We start from the raw sequence: 19,052 nt of genomic DNA on the forward strand, positions 1-19,052 counted from the left end.
ATGAGCAGACTCCATGGAGGTAAGGATTCCCATTCTGTACTGGGGGGGAATACACGGGCCCCCCAGGGAGCAGAATGTGCTGGTGGTGTTTGCCACTGGATGGCCACTGGTCTGGTTGGAGTAGAGCATGGGGTGGCGGGGAGGGACAGGAGGATGGAAGGTGGACCTGGGAGGTTAGGCTGGGCTCTGGACGCCACAGGAGAGCCTTTCATCTCACTGGGGGGAAGGAAGGTCCGTGTGGCCAAGCCTGTCTGTCTCCCGGAGACTGCACTGCTCTGCAGCACCAAGAAAAAGCCCAAAAGGCTGCAGAGCCAGCTCGCTTCCCTCTCCTGCAGCCTCAGTCCATCACCCTCGTAACGAGAGCAGCCACAACTGCCGACCACTCAGCGCCCGTCATGGGACCAGGTGCCGCGCTGCGGATTTTGCACTCAGCCTCATTCTTCCTTACCCTGACTCCTTCAGACAGGCGCTACCATAGTGCCCATTTTGTAGACGAGGAAACAGAGATTCCAAGAGGAAAAGTAATCTGCCCACGATGCCACGGCTGGCCAGTGGTGGGTCCAGGACGAGAGGCTGGCCAGAGGTGTAGATTGTTCCTGGATCTGGGCTTTCAACCACCACACCATGCTGTGGCTTCAACCTCTCCCAGTTCCCAAGCTGTGTTGATTGAAATACACACCAGCTGTCCACAGTTCCCCAAGGTTCTACGGCCCTAATGTAGGCAGTAGCGGGTGTAGCGGGAAGGCCACCGATTTGTGGTAAGATGGGAGTGGGTCTGAGTGGCAGGTTCACTATCACGGTCTCGTTCATCTCCCCAAGACCCAGGTCCCTCCCCTAAGGATGAGCCCATTCCCAGCTCGGCGATGCAGGCGACGTTTACGTGAGATCCAGGGCTCATGAACTCCGAGGCTTTAAGGCACCAGAAGTGACCGATGCTGCTGGGGGAGTGGTGGCGACCTGGGCAGTGCATGTCCCACCTGGGTGTTGGAACCCAGGCAATTTATGGCATTGGCCCAATCACACAAAACCATTGGCCTGAGGGCCACTGAGTTGAGATCTCTGACCGATGCTCAGCTGCTCTGAAAAGTTGGAGGTGCACAGAAATGTCATGGGTGGCTTTTATTATTCAAAGTAAGCCTTGCCTTGCAAGCCAGCTATTGAATCTTGTACAACTGATCGAAGAATGTGAGGGACTTGTGAACAGGTGACTGCCTGCTTCCCCCACCCCTCCTTTTTTCCCCCACGTGAACATTTAATCAGCTCCAACTTGTGGGACCTGTGTTAGGTGCTGGGGACACAGCGATGAATCAGACATCCTTATGTGCTCCATGCCCTCAAGTTCCCAGACTAGTGGGGGAGGCAGGCAACTGAAGATACTTCCATTGTGCTGGGCTAAGTACTGTCAGGGAGGCTGGCGAGGGCAGAGGGGCGTGTGGGAGGCTGCTCAGGGAGGAGGGCCTGGAACGACAATCCAGCCATGGCTGCCCTGACCCTTAAGAGATGGTGAAATCGATTTGGTGCTTAGCAACCAGAATCTTAAAAGGTCAAACAGACTAGAAAGTGTCACAGTGCAGGACACGTACAGAGATGCCCACCCATGCACACACGCATGCCTGGTTATATATAACAGGCGTCCCTTCCTGGGGGCCAGAGGTGCTGCCTGGCTCGGCACGGGATGTGCCAAGACTTCCTGATGTGTGGAAGGATGGGCTGAAATGCTCACCGTGCACCAGCAGGCCAGGTCCCGGGACACAGCAGACGGGACCTGCCCCAGCGAACACAAGTATTTTCTCAGACCCGAGTCGAGCAGGGCCAGGTCTGTGCAGCATGTTGACAGCTTGGCAGACTGTAGCCTGGCAGCCTGGGGCTTTCCAGCCAGGCCTAAAGAAGCTTCTCTGGGAGGAAATAAGCCAGCAGGAGACAGAGAGGGCACCGAGGCCCGAGGGTGAACCCAGGCACCTCCTGAGCCACTGCCCCAGCCCTTGACCTCCTCCAAGTACCCTTGGCCCTGGCGCAGCTGGTGGCATGGGCTTCCTAATAGCAGTGGCCCAGGCTGCCGTGTTTACTCTGGCCCGGCCTCAGTCAGCCAACAGGGGCCCGCAGGGCCAGCAGCCCGCGCCTGCAGGCTGCCACAGGAAGCACTGTTTATGGGGGCAGACTGGAATGCAGGGCAGAAAGAGCTCTGGGCGACCGAAGCCGGGCAGAGGCGTGGAGCAGGCCCGCGCAGGGGGAGGTGAGTCAGGGCTAATGACTAGGTGGCCACAAGCAGAGACCCTCTTAGTGGTTTCCAGGACACTCTGCACTTGATCTGTCCTATAATATCGGGACTAAAATACCCCCTGGCTCCCTCTCTCCCCCATCACAGACTCTTCAAGGTGGATGGACCCTACACATTATCTAGCCCAACTCCCTCATTTCACAGCACAGAACAGGGCCCAGAGAGGGAAGGCACTGGCCCAGGGTCAGCCAGCAGGCAGCTTGGGAGCTGGAGCCGGGACGTGGAACCCGGGCTGCCAGCCCACCACTCTGGGTCTGTGGTCCTCCAGGTGCCAGGCTCCCGTCGCCTTGCCTAGGAGCATCTCCCACCTCCTCCCACCCCTTTGGCCTCTGCTCTATAAGTAACCAAGAAGGGATGGATCACTTGCTATGTGACCTGCCTGACCCACACCTCCCCCACTCCCGCCCTTCTCTCGCCACTGCCTTTGGGTACGGACACCTGGCCTTTCCCATGGCCCCCACCCTGCCCAGCTGCCTTGCTCTTCTCTGCCCTGCACATTGGCATCTCACGCTCCTGAACTACTTGCTGTTCCCCAGCTGTGAGATCCTTTTGCACATGCTGGTCCCTCTGCCCTGGACACACTTCCCCACCCTGCTGCCTTGTCTGCTCCCCTTTAGCTCCCCAGCAGCTCCTGCCTTCTCTGGGAAACCTCGCTGGCCTGCTGACGCACTCAGTTCCCTGGCAGCAATACTGTGTTGTTGTGATCTGTGGTACCGTCAGTTCCTCCGGCTCCCGGAGAAAAGGCTCAGTAACACCACCATCCCTTCCATGTCCAACATGAGCCAGACCCATAGCAGGTGCTCCTTAAGTGTTTGCCGCCACAGTGTCTATCTCCAGACCCCCCCAAGTCAAGGCCTTCCCCCCACTTTCCACCAAGATGGCGCTGACAGCGTAGGAGGAAGCTGAAGCCAAGCAAAGCCTTTGAAGGCCAAGAAGGCATCCGTAGACGCACATCAAAGATCCGCGTGTGGCGGCCCAAGATGCTACGCCTCCCTCTGGTGGCAGCGGCTTGAGCCCCGAGCTGTCATCAAGCTCCCTGTGACCACCCTGTTGACCATGAAGGTGGCAGAAGCCAACAAGATGTTTGTGTTCTCTGTGGCCCTGGTCTAGACCTTGACCAAGCCTGGCCAAGAGAAGAAGGTGTGTGTTCCACCGGCTCCTGATTCTGATGGCTTGGATGTTGCCAACAAAACTGGGATTATCTCAACTGAGTCTGGCTGGCTAATTCTAAATACATGTCATTTTTCTTTCACCATAAAAAACAAATAAACAAAGGCCTCCCCTTCCCGTGATGCATGCTTGGCTGCTTCTGCCCACGGTTCCCAGTCGTGCCATGCTTTTCTTGCCTCGGTGCCTCGGCACGTGCAGGTCCCTCTATCAGCTACGCCCTTCCCCAACACTGCTGCTGCTGAAATCCCTGCTCATCCGTTGAGACCCGTCAGGCCTGCCCGACCCCTCCATGCTCGCCCCGCTTCCCCTCCTCACCCCTCCCTCGCCCTCCAGGGCTCACATCGCATTACATTGTGATTCTGTGTTTCTGTGTCTGTCTCACTGCGAGGCTGTCGCTGCACTGAGACAGGACTGGAATACAAATCAAACCCAAAAAGCTGAACGACAAATCAGCTGCATTGTCCCACAAGTGGAGAAAGATGACAGTAACACAGAATTCTCAAAATATATGCTACGGAAACACAGTTCCCCAAACGCCTCCTGCTGATCCCTCTCCCGATGAATTTTGGGGTCAAATACATTTGGGAAATGATACCAATCCGTCTCCCTGGGGGAGATTCTCAGGACAGGCTCATTCCTTAGTTTGTCCCTTGCACATACATCAAAGGCTGTTTGCTACAGCAGAGCACCAGTTTGTAATTTTGTTTCCTGTCCCACACCTCTGAACTTTGCTGGTTCAAAAGGAAAGGAGGAACCGTCTCATCAGGTGAGACAGGATCCCACTGACGTGGAAGCTGAAAGGGCTAGCTGGTCACTTTGGTCCTTTAGACCCCTGCAATAACCAGCGAGGGAGGGCAATGCTGGGGGCAGATGGGCGGCTGCTGTGCCGGAGGGGACAGGCGACACTGTAGATTCTAGGGGGCTCTCCAGGCTACCCCTTAATACTTCTGCTGCTAAGAGAAGACATGAATGAAAAACTAACCTTTGGTTTGGACTTGCTTGGCTAGTAAGAACTTCGTTGGGCTAGTAGGAACTGATACCCTTCAATGAGAAAGGTTTGGTTTGCTCTGCCAGAGAAAAAAAAAAAACCAGACCAGTTGAGGGTAGGCTGAAGGTGAAGGGAGGCTGGACTGGATAAAGGCAGTGAGTGACACATGTGAATGACAGCCTTTTGACCAGTTACAGAAAGAGACCGTAGCAGTGGTACAGTTCCTCTTCCTTGCTTGCACCTGTATGTCCGACTGTATCTATAGCATCTGTCCCTTTTGCCCAATCCATTTTATCTCCTCTTTCCCCTTATTATTTTGCAGAAGGATGGAAGGCAGTGGCTGTGGCCTAGAGAGTGCTGGGCAGGACCGTGGGGGGGAAACTATTACTCAGAGGTGGATATGGTGCCTACTGGGCTGCATCTCCCCTTTTAGGGGAGAAAGCAAGAATGTCTTTAGATTGTGTGCAGGAGGGTTGCAGCTTGTGACATGCAAATAGCACACATTGTTACTTTCCTGTCTGGGGTTCTACTGCCTGTGGATGCTGAGCTACAAAAGGGTTGGACGGGGCCCATTGGAAGCTACTAACTTAGCCCTCCACTGACCCCCTTCTGTTTCCTGCTCAGTGGTGCAGGGACTGGGACCACCTGACCTCCATGTCTGCTTTGCCAGCTGGCACCCTGTTAGGCACTAAGAAGAAATATCTGGGTTCCCGTTTTTTTTCTACACTCCTAGAGTCAGCTTCAGGGCTTTCTCCAGAGGCTGCCCTGAGCCGCAGGCCCTCTCAAGGGTCTGGAGCCTTGCTCTGTGGGACCCCTCCTCTGACATCCCAGACAGGCAGCCCCCATCGGGCAGTGCCCTCTTGGGAGAGGTCTGGGCTGCTGCTCCTTGGAGTCCCTGCATCCGCCTTCTAGGTTCTCATCGCCCCACCAACCTCAGTCTTTAGGGTGTAGCTGCTTGCTACAGGTACTTGGTTACCCCGAGGTCTCTCTCCTGCCTTTTCAGCTCTTCATTGAGCCAATTTCCTGATATTAAGTTCTTTGATTTTCTAACAGGACTCTGACTGTGACAGGCAGAGACGGGACCAACACAGCCCATCTCACATGGACCCCCCCAGGCGCTTGGGAGAGACAGACAATTAGTTACAGACAGGAATATTCAATTACAGGTGAAATCAGTGTCCAGGGAGTGGGCATTTAGCCCAGCAGTGAAGACGCTGTGTCCCGCATCGGAGCGTCTTGCTCTGATTCCTGGTTCTGACTCCTGACTTTGGCTTCCCGCTAATGCACACCTTGGGAGGCAGCAGGTGATGGAGCAAGTACTTGGGTCCCTGCCACCTATGTGGGAGACCTGGATTGCATTCCTGGCTCCTGGCTTCAGCCTCAGTCCAGCACTGGCCATTGTGGATATTTGGGGAATGAACTAGCAGATGGAAGCATGCTCTCTAAGTTTTTAAAAACTTTAGCAAAAAGTGTCAAGGGCAAATATGAGGGGTATTTGCATAATAAAGGCCCCACAAGGCCTTCAGTAAATAAACCTGTCCAGCATGGTGTAAGGCCACACCCCCATCCCTTAGTTCGGGTGACCAGGAATCTACAAGGCGAGGCAGCTGAACCCCTTTTCTACAGAGCAGTGTTCTGTGTTGGTGGTAACAGGGGAGGGAGGGAGGAAATGGGAGCTTAGGACCTTGGCTTTGGCCGAATTCCTCCAGGAGCCCCCAGTGCTTGGGGCATCCTCACCGCCAGGACCCCAGCCACAGGAGCAGCTGACAGTTCCCTCTGCTCTTGGCCCAGCCCCACGAGGCAATTTTCTGATAGCCCTTGACTTAGCAAGTACATTCCCCGGCAGGGAGAGAGGGCGCTCTCGTCAGCCCGCACAGCCCTGCTGCTCCTGCCTGGCGGCTGCTTTCTCATGATGCACCTGAGTCGTTACAGGAGCCATCCGTGCCTTAAGACCATATGCAAAATGTATGCACGCGTGAGTGTGTGTGCGCAGTGTGTGCGCATGTGTGCACGTGCGGGCATTTCTCTGGGAAGAGGGTGCAAAGCTTTTGTGATTCCTGGTGGGACTGTGATTCCAGAAAAAGGATAGGTTGGAATTCACGAGTGTTAAAGGAAAATGCTGAAGACCTGCATTCTGGTGCAGTAGGTTAAGCCGCTGCCTGCAATGCTAGCACAGGTTCAAGTCCCAGCTGCTCCACTTCCGATCCAGCTCCCTGCTAGTGCCCCAGGGAAGGCAGTAGAAGATGGTCCTTGTACTTGGGTCCCTGCCATCCATGTGAGAGACCGGATGGAGTCCCAGGCTCCTATTTACAGCTGTGGCCATTTGGGGAGTGAACCACTAGATGGAAGATCACTCTCTCTCTCTGTCTCCTGTCACTTTGCCTTTCAAATATATAAATATATAAATATAAATATATATATATATAAATAACTCTTTTTAAAAAAATAAAAGGAAAATGCTGATGCTCTGCTTGGTGCACTGGCTCCTGTAGGAGTTCTCAGTCTTATCAGCCTTGTGCTCACTCACTAACCTGAGGTGCTGGGTCCCCGGGGGGCTGAGAGCCACCCAGCCTTCTTGGGCCATAAGGTGTCACTCACCCCTAGGCCAGGGCCTGTGTTGTTTCCTCTGCGTTGCAGCTCTATCCCCAGCTCCCAGTGACTCTCCTGCGATCAGCTTAGATGTTGTTTCCTTCTTGAAACCTCCCTGGCCGATTCTGGGTCAGGGACCTCGTTTTTGTGCTCCCCGGCATCACTCTCACCTCTCAAGGACCCCCTATATCCATTTCTCCCCAGGGTCCTGCTTTTCCCTTTCTTTGTGTAATCAACCATTTCCAATCCTTGTCCACTTGTCAGGATGTCAGCTCCACGAAGAAGGTGGCCCCTGCCTGGCGTGGCCCTGTTGTACTCCCAGCACAAGGCACAGCCCCCAGTACACCACAGGCATCCATCCACTGCTCACTGAAGGGCCGCACGCAAAAGTATGCATGCTTTGATTGCTTCTGTGTCGTCACACTTGGACCATGAATGGCCTCGCCTCCAACAGGACTAGCCTTGCCAGCCACAAGCAGCCCAAAGAGTGAAACACTCAGATCATCCATTATGTTTGTCTTTTATCAGTGACAGCTGCTTTCTCCCCAGATGCACACTGCACACTCAGGCACAGTCCTGGATGGGGATGGGAGGGGAGAAGGACACGCCGCGGCGTGAGAATAAACCAACCTGCGTTTCTCAGGAAGCGGTTCTTGTAGTCCTTGACCACCCGTGTGATCGGGTTATAGAAGCCATCTCCACAGTCGTAACAGCCCTTGGGGATTTTTCTAGGTGGGTCCAAGTTGGTGAGTTGCGAGATCACTTGAAAGGACACCACGAACAATTAGTTCACCTGCAAGGCTCAAGGTGAACCCATGGCTCCCAGAGGGCCCATTTGCAGGGGGTTGCTCCTGCGACCATTTGGCTCCACTGCTGGACCACACACTCCTTATTCAGGGCAAAGAAGCTAACCTAGCAGCAACAGCGCCCAGAGCAGCTTTCTGGAAATCGCCGTGCGAGCAGGGACCTGGGATGGACTCCAGTCTTTTCCTCTTCACCCCATCCTCCCACACATCTTGGGAGGCTGTGACCAAGAGCACGAGGGAGCCCGAGGCTGAGTGAGAGTCAGCCAGGTGAATGGGAGGGGAGCGGGCCCGGGAGAGGGGTGGCATTCAGAGTGTGGGCGTGAACCCTGCAGCCTCACAGAGGGAATTGTGGAGCAGAGAGCAGAGAGGGAGACCACCAGGGAAGAAAGGGGCCAGGGAGACAAGGTCAAGTGGCTGCCACTTAGTGCTTATTTTGTGCCAGGAACATTTAATGTTCCTACTATTTAATCATCGGGGCAAACCTCTGGCTTCATTTTACAGATGAGAAAACTGACCCTCAGATCAAGTTAACTTTCCCCAGGTTATCGAGCTGGGAAGCAGCTCAGCTCTGGAGGCTGACATCAGGGGAGAAGAGTGCCTGGGTGTGGTCCTGGGCCTAGGAATGCTGGGAGCCCCAGAGGAAGGGAAGAAGAGGCCACCTGTGTGTGTGTGTCCTGGAATGTCGTGGCCCGAGTGAAGGGAGAGGCTGGAGTCAGAAGCTTCTCTGGTTCCTTCTAAGTACAGCGCCTGCTGTATTGTCTGCACAAGGAGCTGGAAGCCCACTGAGCACAGCTCAGTGTTGACCCTGACCCTGACCCTGACCCCAGGCTCGGTTGGCTAATGATCACTCATTCTGTGCCAGGCGCCTGATGGCCTTTGTCTCACTGAAGCCTCATGCCAATGCCATCTCACAGAAGCTCAGGGAAGTCAAGGGACACCCTTAACTGTGACCCTAATAACACCTGTCCCCTGAGGCAAAGAGCCCAGTGACACGGGGAAGAAGTGGCCCCTTAGGATACAGCTGCTCTGCTGGGGGTCACTGCAGGGGAAGGCGAGGCCAGACAGGTGCAGGGAAGGTTCCCGCACTGTGTTCGACACTGCCAGCGGCAGTGAGGGCTGAAGTGAAGCCAGCTGCCACTTGAGGGCTGAGGGCCGGAGGTGCGGGGCTCTGGCTGGAAGAGCTGGTGACAAAGTGCAGGCCCCGGTGCGAGTGACCCAGGGGAGCGCGTGGCTCTCAGGTTGCATCCAGACTGGCGGCTCTTGGATGGCAGAGAGTCTCCTCCCAGCTCCAGGGCCAGCCAGTGTCTGGCACAGAGCCGGTGCTTGGAAGTGTTCGCTCGTGTTGTGGCCTCATCTCCCTTACGTGCACCACTGTGATGTCGCATTATACCCGGGCTGGGCAGTGACTCTTTACTGAGTCCCTACGACACGCCAGGTCCTGGGAACACAGGTGGATGGGGAAGATAGACACGGAGCACTCCTGATCCAGCTCTGCGGGGCGGAGGTGGTGGGGGAGTCGTGGCTGCACTGTGATGGGCCGTAGAGAGCCCCACCTGGTCTTGGAACTCGGGGAGAGGGAGTTCTGGGAGGAGTTGTTCGGGTGAAGTGAGAGAAGCAGAGGAGGTGGTGGGGAGAAGAGGTGATCTCTGTGAGGAATGGACGGAGGCCAGGCTGGCAGGGGGGACGGGGGCTCAGCTGGGGTCTCCAGCAGAGCCAGAGGATACGGGCAGTAGGAGGCGCTGGAAGGTATGGCTAGGTGGGGAGGGATGGCGGTCAGAGCCATGCTTTTAAAAAACCGGAGTTCCTGCAGAAGGGAGACTGACCCATTGCGGGTCGCGGGTGGGGCTTTTAGGAGGGCGGGTGCCGGCGGCAGAGCCGATGCAGCCCTGAAAGAGAGGATGAAGAGAACACTGCCTGGCACACAGATGTGCACTGAGTGAGCAAAAAATGAAGGCGCATGCTTAAGAGGTAAAATCTGTAGGGCCAAGGGACAGACTGCACTTCCGGGCAAGGGACTCTCCCTGGAGGATGGACGTGACGTTCACCGAGGCAGCCATCACGGAGGGGAGCGGGTTGGCAGGGAGGGTAATGAATTCAGTGCAGACAAGGGGAGGGGTGACCCACACAGGTGTTAGGGAAGCTGCAAGCAGGTGGCTGAAGCTCAGGGATGCTGCTCTCTGCTTGGAAGCTGATGGTAGCTGAGGGCATAGGAGTAATTCAGCTTGTGCAGGGAGAGGCGTGGAATGGCCTTGGGAAAGGGCCCCAGCCAGAGAGTCCTGGGGAACCCCAGCATTGGTAACTGGAGCGCTGGCTATAGCTGGAAACAGAAGAACAAGGGACAGGAGGGAGATGTGGGGAGTACGGACAGGAGAGCAGAAGAGAGAAGAGGCAGCTCACCCGGTCAGCTAACTGATCCCGGATCCCAGAGCCAGCGAGAAGGAGCCAGTGTTGGAGCTCAGTCTGCTTGATTCTAATGCCTGGGTGTTTTCTGCCCTGATGGAGGTCAACCCATGCAGGCCCATCCAGTCACGGGGAGGGAACGCTGGGCCTCAAACCCAGAGCTTCCGCCTCCCTGCACTGTCAACCACACCGTATTCTCTCGCATCTCTCAGGCTGGCCTTGCTTTTACAGTTGAAAAACCCATCTTCCCAACTGTCACTTTGGATAGGTCATCTCTGCAGGGCCCCAGACGAGGAGGTCCCCCCTGAGCTTGCTCAGAAATGCAGGGCAGCTCCTGAGACTGCCACGGTCGGAATCCAGACTCTTTTGTTCCCATGATGGCCCTCCGGGCTGGAACACGGTGTCTGCATGGAGGTAGCACCCCCGAGTGGAACGTGTGGGCTCCAAGGCAGGCTCCGCCCCTTGGAAACCTATCTGGACTGGCTGGCCTCAACTTGCTCCTCTCTGACATGGGCCAACAAGGAGGGCCTGGCAGGGTCACCTGGAGACCGGAGGGGAGCCCTTACCTGGTACGCAGAGCACACAATGTTAATGTTTCCAGAGGCACCACAAAGAGCAGCTGACTTGTAACCACGCACCTACCATGCCTGCCAATCATTCTAATCACTTTACACAGATTATGACAACTGGGGGAGGGGGAGGGACATGATGCTATTGTCCTCATTCTCAAGGGAGGAAACTGAGGCACAGAGGGCTGAAGTCCCTTGCCCAGGCTCCCCTGGCTAGTGCAGTGGAGCTGAGAGCTGAGCACTGGCTTTTCTGGCCCAGGGCCCTGGCTCTCTGGGGTTCCACTGCACCTGCTCAGTTCTCTCTTTAGGGCTCCTTCAATAAGCCACGGCCAGTTATTTAAAGCCGCCTTTGGTTTCCCTCTCGGTTTGGACGTGAAGGAAAGGGAGGGTGCCGGGGTACCTGCAGGCTTCAAGCCGTGGCAGATTTCGGTGTAAAACCTCCGGTCATAGCTGTCGCAGTAGTGCCAGTGCTTGCTCTCGTACTTCAGCCCGTCCTCGAAGGTGTACGTGCCCTGGAAGACACGGAGCCTGCGTGAGTCTCAGGAAGCCAAGAAGGCTGCCCGCCACAGGAAGAGATGGGCTTCACAGTGTGCGTGCGAGGATCGGGGAAAGGAGCCCAAGGGCTGGGCTTCTTGCAAACGTGTAGCTCGCTGTGTGAGTTCAGGCCAGCGACTACTGTCCCTGGTCCTCAGCTTCCCCATCTGTAAGACCAGGATCATGATGGTACTTTTTCACCGGGGTGAGGGAGAGGTCAATGAGATGGCACAAACACTGCATTTATCACAATGCTCGAAGGCGATAGTCAATGGTCTGTCACCTTGACTGGGCTAAGGGATGCCCCGAGAGCTGGCCAAACAGTCTTTCTGGGCGTGTCTGCAACAGGGTCCCATTTGAATCGGTGGACCAAGTAAAAAAGATCCACTCCCACCAGCGCAGGTGGGCGGCATCCAGCCCCGGAAGGGCCTGAATAGCACAGAAAAGGCCGAGGGAGGGCTGATGGCCTCTCTCTGCGTGGGCTGCTCCACCTGACCTTGGACGTCAGCACTCCTGGCCCTGTCCTTTGCACTCTGACTGGGGCTTACGTCATCGGCTCTGCTGGTTCTCACGCCTTTCAGTGTGCATTGGGACAACCTCAGTGCTTTGTGGGGGGCGGGGGGACAGTGTGCCCCTTCTTGGCTTCTATAACCTTGTGACTCGATCTCTAATAATAAATCTCTATTTTCTATCTGTCATCTATCTATCATCTATCATCTGGCTCTCTGTCACCTGTCTACCTCCCTCCTATTGGTTCTCTCTAGAGACTCTGACATATGGACACATATGAGCACCCAGTAAATGTTACTATTCTTGTATTATTATCATAACTGGAAAGATCAGAGCCATCAGCCATGGCCCTTTGTCCAAGCACACACATTCTGCCTTTTCTGCTGCTTTTGAGCTAAAGAAAGCCTCAGGATGTAGGAATAGCATTGGCTAAGGCATCAGGAAACATGAGTGGGAATTCCAACAGTGCTATTAATTCACCGTGTGACCTTGGGCAAGTCATATCCCCTTCCTGGGGCTTACAGACGGCAAGCCGTAAAACAAGGAGTGTTGCTTAACCCTTACCAGGTCACGAATCAGGCTCCAATGCATCCTTAGTGAGACGGCAGGAGACACAGGCCATCTTCCCAGAGGAGAACACAGTCCCCCATGCGTGGAAACTTGTGTATATAAATCAGGAGGGCTCACGGATGCTCTGAATTGGATTTGTGGTCCGCAAATCCCAGGCTAAGAACTGTTGGGTTAATGACTTGTAATGACAGCAGCAGTGAGCTGGCAGCAATGCCAAGGGCTGACACTCATGGAGGGCCTACTGTGTGCCAGGAACTTCAGCTAAGTGCTCACATGCGTGGTCTCATTTATTCTCACCACTGCCCTGTGAGGCTGTGCTGTGGGGGTTGGCTGAATGATGGCCCTGCAGAGATGTGCGTGTCTGTGGGACCCGGGCAGCTGCTCCTCGGCATGGCAAAAGGGAGCCAGATGAAGGTTCTGGGAGCGGGGCGATGATGAAAGCAGAGGAGGGGAGGGTGGCGTGCGGTGGAGGCAGGGGTGGGAGTGATGTGTGGCCACCAGCCAAGCAACACCGGCAGCTCTCAGAGCTGCAACAGGTAAGGAGAGGGACTCTCCCTGGAGCCTCCACGAGGAATGCAGCCCTGTTCACACATTTTAGACAACTTGAACGTTTTTTAAAAATTTGAGAGGTGTGCGGGGGTGGAGTGGGCGGGGGAGAGAGAGTGAGCTAGTGCGACAAGCTCCTACCCTCTGGTCCACAGCTGGCACTGGGCCAGGCTGAAGCCAGGAGCTGGGAATTCCATCTGGGTCTCCCACTTGGGCGGTAAGGGACCCAAGCACTTAAGCCATGACCTGCTGCCCCCACATTAGCAGCTGCTGGAATGGAGAGCAGAGTGGAGACTCAGATCCAGGTACTCCAACATGGGACCTGGACATCCCAGCCGGTGTCCTAACCATTACACCAAATGCCCTCCAGCCCCCAGTTTAAACTTCGGATCCCCAGAACTGTAGAATAAGGTCTGTGCTGCTCTCAGATTCTCACTGTGTGTGGTGATTTGGTACAGCTATGGCAGGTAACCCATAAGATGGTCGTCCTCAGAGTACAGATTAGGAACGCGAGTGTCACAGAGGTCCAACAAGTGCCAGGATTCTCACTCCCCTGGGGCCCTTCCGGATCTAGAAGATTCTGGAGCCCCGGGAGATCAGGAAGCAGGAGGAGGAGGGGATGGAGGGAGGTGGACATCACCCAGGGAGGTTCTTGCCCGGGGTAGGGGAGGCTCCCCCTGGAATGGCCCCCACCAATCACCTCCACGACCAAGCCCTTCTCCCAGACAGCGTCATATCGGCTCCCGCTGGGGAAGAACAGGGTTCCTCTGCCATGAAACATGCCGTCCTTCATCTCCCCGACGTATCTCGTTTCGGTGGGGAGGATGTACTCGGCTTTGCCCTCCATCCTGCAAGCACACAGGGAAACCAGTGAGCCCTGGGGAGCCACGGGAGGATCGGGGAGGGCAGACGAGGGGGAGCCGGCGGGGAGCTCAGCCTCAGAGTTTACCGTCTCAGCTACCTTCTGGACAAAACCAGCGATTTTGTTTACCTTCCGCCCAAAGATTCAGAAGCGAGAGGGGCTGCACTGCTCAGGAGGGTGCAGAGTTTGGCCTGTCCCCTCCGGCCCTCCCCCAGAGGCTCTCTTGGAGCTCATGCTGCCCCTGAAATACCCGCCTTGGTGAGCCCAGAGAGGGTAAGCATGTGTCCAAAGTCACACAGCAAAAACTGCAGCAGAGATCCAGGTTCCCCATTGCACTACAGGTGGGATATATAGAAAATTAGAAATTTAGAGATAGGAGATACGAATTTGAAGCTTATGCCACCATATTCTAGATACATCACTTTGGAGACCTTGTTAACCTCTCCGTCCATCTCTCTTCTCCCCTCCCTTCCGTTCGACACTTATTTACAGGGCCTGTCCCATGTGCCAGGTACTGTGCTGAGAGGCACAACACAGGTACAACAGCTGCCATCCGAGCAAGCACAGCCCCTGTCCTGGTGGGGGTGGGGAGCTCCTGGTCTAGCTGGGGGCGTGTGGCAAGTGTCCCCTTGGGGCAGGACGGGCCTGTCCAGGAGCACCGGGCAGCAACACTGGCTGGGCCAGGTGACCAGCTCCTCCATGGGCCAAATGGCTGAGACAGATGCTGAGATCAACCCAGCATGTCTGGGTTTTCCTAGAACAGGGCCTTGCACAGGAGCGCTTAACAAAGATGCACCTGCTTCTCCATTCCTGAAATCACCTGTCCTAACACTTGACCTTCTTCAGGCTCCAGGGGGTGCCCGGTGCAATGCTTGGGACTTTTTGTCCTGCCTTGTGATTGCCACCCTCCTCTCCTGCCTTGAACCAAAGCTAAGGTGGGTGTGTCCTCAGCCCTCAGCCCCACTTTCTTCTTGGAACAGACGCCTTGTGAACATCGGCTGGAGAAACACGAAGGACACCCGAAGGCCAGGGGACTGGTGGAACGGAGGCCAGGGGAGAGCTGTAGTTAGAGCTCAGCTTCTGAGCCGTGCAGCTCGGAGTCTGGGCTGCCTGTCCCATCATCTCTCTAAGCCTAAATTTCTCATGCATGAAATGGGGCTCACGCCAACACCCCCCTCCAAAGTCACTGAGATAACTGAGTGAGATCATGGACATGAAGCTAGAACAGCATGCCCAGTATTGAAAACCATTTCGCTTTATTTTACTGCAAGCCATGGAAGCAGAGGAAACACCCTCTCCCCTTCCCTTGTCCGCTTTTTGCTTGAGATCACTTTTGCCACGTCTAAGCATTGTCTCCATGAAACTTTGATGCAGACATCATGAAACTTTGATGAAACTCAGGCCTCTATGAAACTTTGAGCTCAAACCTCAGCCCTTCCCTTTCTGAGAACCCCACGGACATCCCCAGCTCACCCCAAACCGAACTCATCCTCTCCTCCCCACGGCACCTCTGCACTCGCCACGTCCATGAACAGGACCAATCCTCCTGGTAGAAACTCATAGCCGGCACTGGGCAGGGCTGTGAGTGGTCTCTGGATGGGACCAGAGCCAACCAACTGCCAAGTGCTGGCAATGGAATTCCCAGACTTCTTCCACATTTTTCTTCCTGCAGGGCTCCTAATCCTTGGCCCAGGGCCCTTCTGCCTCTTAATGGGGCGGCTGCAATGGGCTCTGATCCAATCTCCCCATCTCCTCTCTGCCTCCTTCCTTCCCACTCTCCTTCCCTTCCATTTTTAAAATTCCTTCAAACTGAAATTTCTTCATTCTAAATTCAAAGCTAAAAAGAACAGAGAGAGAGACACTTTATAATGAAGATGTTACTCCACAGTGAGGATAAGATAGGTATATCACATACCTACCATTTCATTCATTCATTCTTTTACTAATTTATTCAGCCAGCATTTCAGCGAGTACCGACTGCACACAGGCCCTCTGAGGAGGGACGCCGGGACGCTGCAGGTTAGACTTCCTAATGCTCCCCCACACCGAGGGATCTATTACAGGCTGCTGCACTCCCATGGCATCGAAATCTGTCAGCGCACAGACTGCCCTGCCAGTGTCCCCTCCTGTGGCTCCTCCAGGCTGCTCTGCCAAATGCCAACTCAGTGCCTCTGGGGAAGGTTAGCTATGTGATTCATCAGAGCCTTGCTTTTCCCATCCGTAAAACAGGACCACAACACGCACCTCCCAGAGCTGCTGGTTGACAGGAAAGATGCCAACCTAGACACCTCGTGCACAGTGGCTGCCACATGAATGTCGCTGGCCTCCCTGCTTCCCCCTGCACTCGCCTGTGCTGCAGCGCCGTGGAGTTCTCTAGAACTGAGCAGTGCAACTGTTCCAGAGAAACCGCGACCTGAGGGTCATGCAGATCTTACACGGATTTATTATTTTAATATTCATACACGGTACAGGGACACCATGTCTCTTACTATTTCAAAAAGCATCTTTCTTGAAGTATGACTGACAGACAGCAAAACACACACGTTTCAAGTGTATGATGTGGCTAGTTTTGACACATGCTGGGAAAACCATCATCACGATCAAGTAACTTGTTGATCACCCGCCAGTCTCCACGTGCCTTCTGCAGTCTTTCCTGCTTGCCCATATCCACAAGCCTCACTCTCGGGAAACCACGAAGCTGCTTCCTATCACCATAGGTTAGCTGGCATTTTCTAGAACTGTATATAAATAGACTCATACAGTAAATACTCCCCTTTTTTTGTCTGACTTCTTACACTCAACATAATTCTGAGAATCACATCGATTGTGTTTGTATCGACAGCTCATTCCTTTTTCATTGCTGAGTAGTATCCTGAAGAACAGATATCCTGATGAACATTGTTCATCCACCTGTTGATGGACATTTTGGTTGCTATGAGCCTTATCTATGCGTATTTGCAAGGACATATACTTTCATTTCTCTGGGATGTATACCTTGGAGTGGAATGGCTGTTTAACTTTTTACAATTTTCCAAAGTAGTTGTACCATTTTATATTCCCACCACAATGGGGATTCCACATAAATGTCTTCATCCAACTGTTAAGTATCAACCTCCTGCTGTATATAGAAGTTATTCTATCTGTGTGAACTTTAAAAGTCCCCTCCTCAAAATAATCAGCTATATATTGGATATCTAGCATATGCGAAGAACACCCCCTGTGCTACACCATGCATTTCTTGGAACAATGCTGCTGGATGTACATTACTTTCCCATTTCACAGATGAGGAAATGGGGGCACAGATGAAGCATACGACTTTGAGCACACGTCAGTCTCGTGCTTAAGCCCTTTTTCTCCTACAATAATATTGCTCTCATCCCATGCTGAAATGTGAGAGGCCCCTATACAACTGTACAAAATCAGTACTGAAGACACGGCCACACTGTGAAAACGACGACAACAAGCACAATTCTTGATGGCTTCTTCACCATTATGGGAAGCTGGGAAGCCCTATTCAGGTCTGGGACTTCCTGCTGTGGTCACCCCAAACTCCCAGGCAAAACACAGATTCCTAGGGCCAGAAGCACAGAAATGGCTGACATGACACACAGGCTCCAGCAAAGAGCCTCTCTCTGACCTCGTCTGTCTGCACGTTTCTCACCTGCACACGGCCCATCCACACTGAATGCAGGCGCTCAGGTTCTTGTGCCTGAAATGCTGAATCCCACTTCTCTATCTACCGGCATTCTCCCACCTTCACTACAGCAGGCACTTGTGGAGAGAAAGAACACGGTTTGTACACTGAAGTGGGTTCAGATTCTGACTTAACTGCTTCCAGGTTTGGTGGGCAAGTCACTTTGATTCTGTTCACTTCAGTTCCTTTATTTGCGAGCTCGGTCTGAGCGACTTCACCAAGTTGTAAGAGGTAGGACAAAGCTAGTACCTCAGCCACTTACAGAACAAGTCTAACTTTTCTTAACTTTAAAGAGGAGACAGCATCACACTTTTAACACTGGGCCCAGCATTGTGGTATAACGGGTTAACCTGCTGCCTGCAATGCTGCCATCCCATAGGGGCACTGCTGAGTACCAGCTGCTCCACTTCCAACCCAGATCCCTACTAATGTGCCTGGGAAAGCAATAGGAGATAGCTCAAGTCCTTGGGTCCCTGCTACCCATGTGGGAGGCCTGAAAGAAGCTCCTGGATCCTGGCTTCAGCCTGGCCCAGCCCCAGCGACTGTGGCCATTTGGGGAGTAAACCAGCAGATGTAAGGTCTATCTCTCCCTCTCTCTTTCTGTAACACTACCTTTCAAATAGGTAAAAATAAAGCTTTGACAAAAAGACTGATGTAAGGATTAAGAGATTGTATCCCATATATACCACCACTTTCTCTAGGACTCTGATCTTTCTCACCTTTGAAAAAAAATTCCCAGAATTCCATCAACCTGTGAATACAGAGAATGGATTCCTTCAAAACCTGGCTCTCCACCTCCACATCCTCAAAGTGCCGACAATCCACTTTGCCTCGCTCAGCCTCAGCTTACCCAGCTGTAACACAGCCTTTCCCTTCTTCATCCAGGATGCTTGGCAGGGACCAGTGGCCACCTGTGTCTCCTCTGCTCCCCACGCTGAATCCCAGTGACTCACTCTACGCGAATGGACTTTTCGAGTTCACACGTAATCCTTGTTGAACAGCTGTTAAGAAGGCTGTTGGCCCGTTGGAGTGATTTGCATACACAATCCTCCAATGACCCCTAGACTGTGAACTCCACGGGAAGACACCATGTATGCTGGATTCGGGTTAGCCACAGCCCCTTCTCCCCAGTGTCCCTGTTGGTTTTCACAGCATTTACCACCACCTGGCTTTAGCTTCTCATTTGTTTATACGGCCCAACTAGACGCCGGGCTGCATGAGAGCAAGGATCTTCTCCCCGCGTCTAAAACTGGCGGCACTTGAGGCACGCGCAGACACACACACACACACACACACACAGGGTACATATGGATCGTGTTCTTTAGCAAGTTTACCCAAGTCCCTGGTACAAGGTCCTTTTCCAGTCTCAGAAACTCAAGAGAAGGGAATCAAGTGAGGCTCTTACCTCCCATCTACATAGTCCCCGATATACTTGCTTCCTATGTACTCCATGGCACCTGCTTCTGGCTTCCAGACGTTGGGCTCCGGAATCCCGGTGCTTACGATATCACTATGACAACCAGGAGCGATGGGCGG

At 54.0% G+C, this 19,052-nt stretch overlaps 1 protein-coding gene across 1 annotated transcript in view; it reads right to left on the reverse strand.

Annotated features, from left to right (window-relative positions):
* Window positions 1–19,005, reverse strand: part of MORN5 (MORN repeat containing 5) — a 36,107-nt gene extending 17,102 nt beyond the window's left edge. Inside the window, exons 1-4 of the mRNA XM_062206711.1 lie at window positions 18,922–19,005; window positions 13,661–13,808; window positions 11,201–11,312; window positions 7,656–7,787 (exon numbers count right to left, since the gene is read on the reverse strand). Of these exons, the coding sequence (XP_062062695.1) occupies window positions 7,656–7,787; window positions 11,201–11,312; window positions 13,661–13,808; window positions 18,922–18,968 (439 nt within the window). The 5' untranslated portion in view covers window positions 18,969–19,005. The remainder of the gene's footprint in view (window positions 1–7,655; window positions 7,788–11,200; window positions 11,313–13,660; window positions 13,809–18,921) is intronic.
* Between the last annotated feature and the right edge of the window lie 47 nt (window positions 19,006–19,052).

Source organism: Lepus europaeus, chromosome 12 (assembly GCF_033115175.1).
Source record: "Lepus europaeus isolate LE1 chromosome 12, mLepTim1.pri, whole genome shotgun sequence".
NCBI lineage: Eukaryota > Metazoa > Chordata > Mammalia > Lagomorpha > Leporidae > Lepus > Lepus europaeus.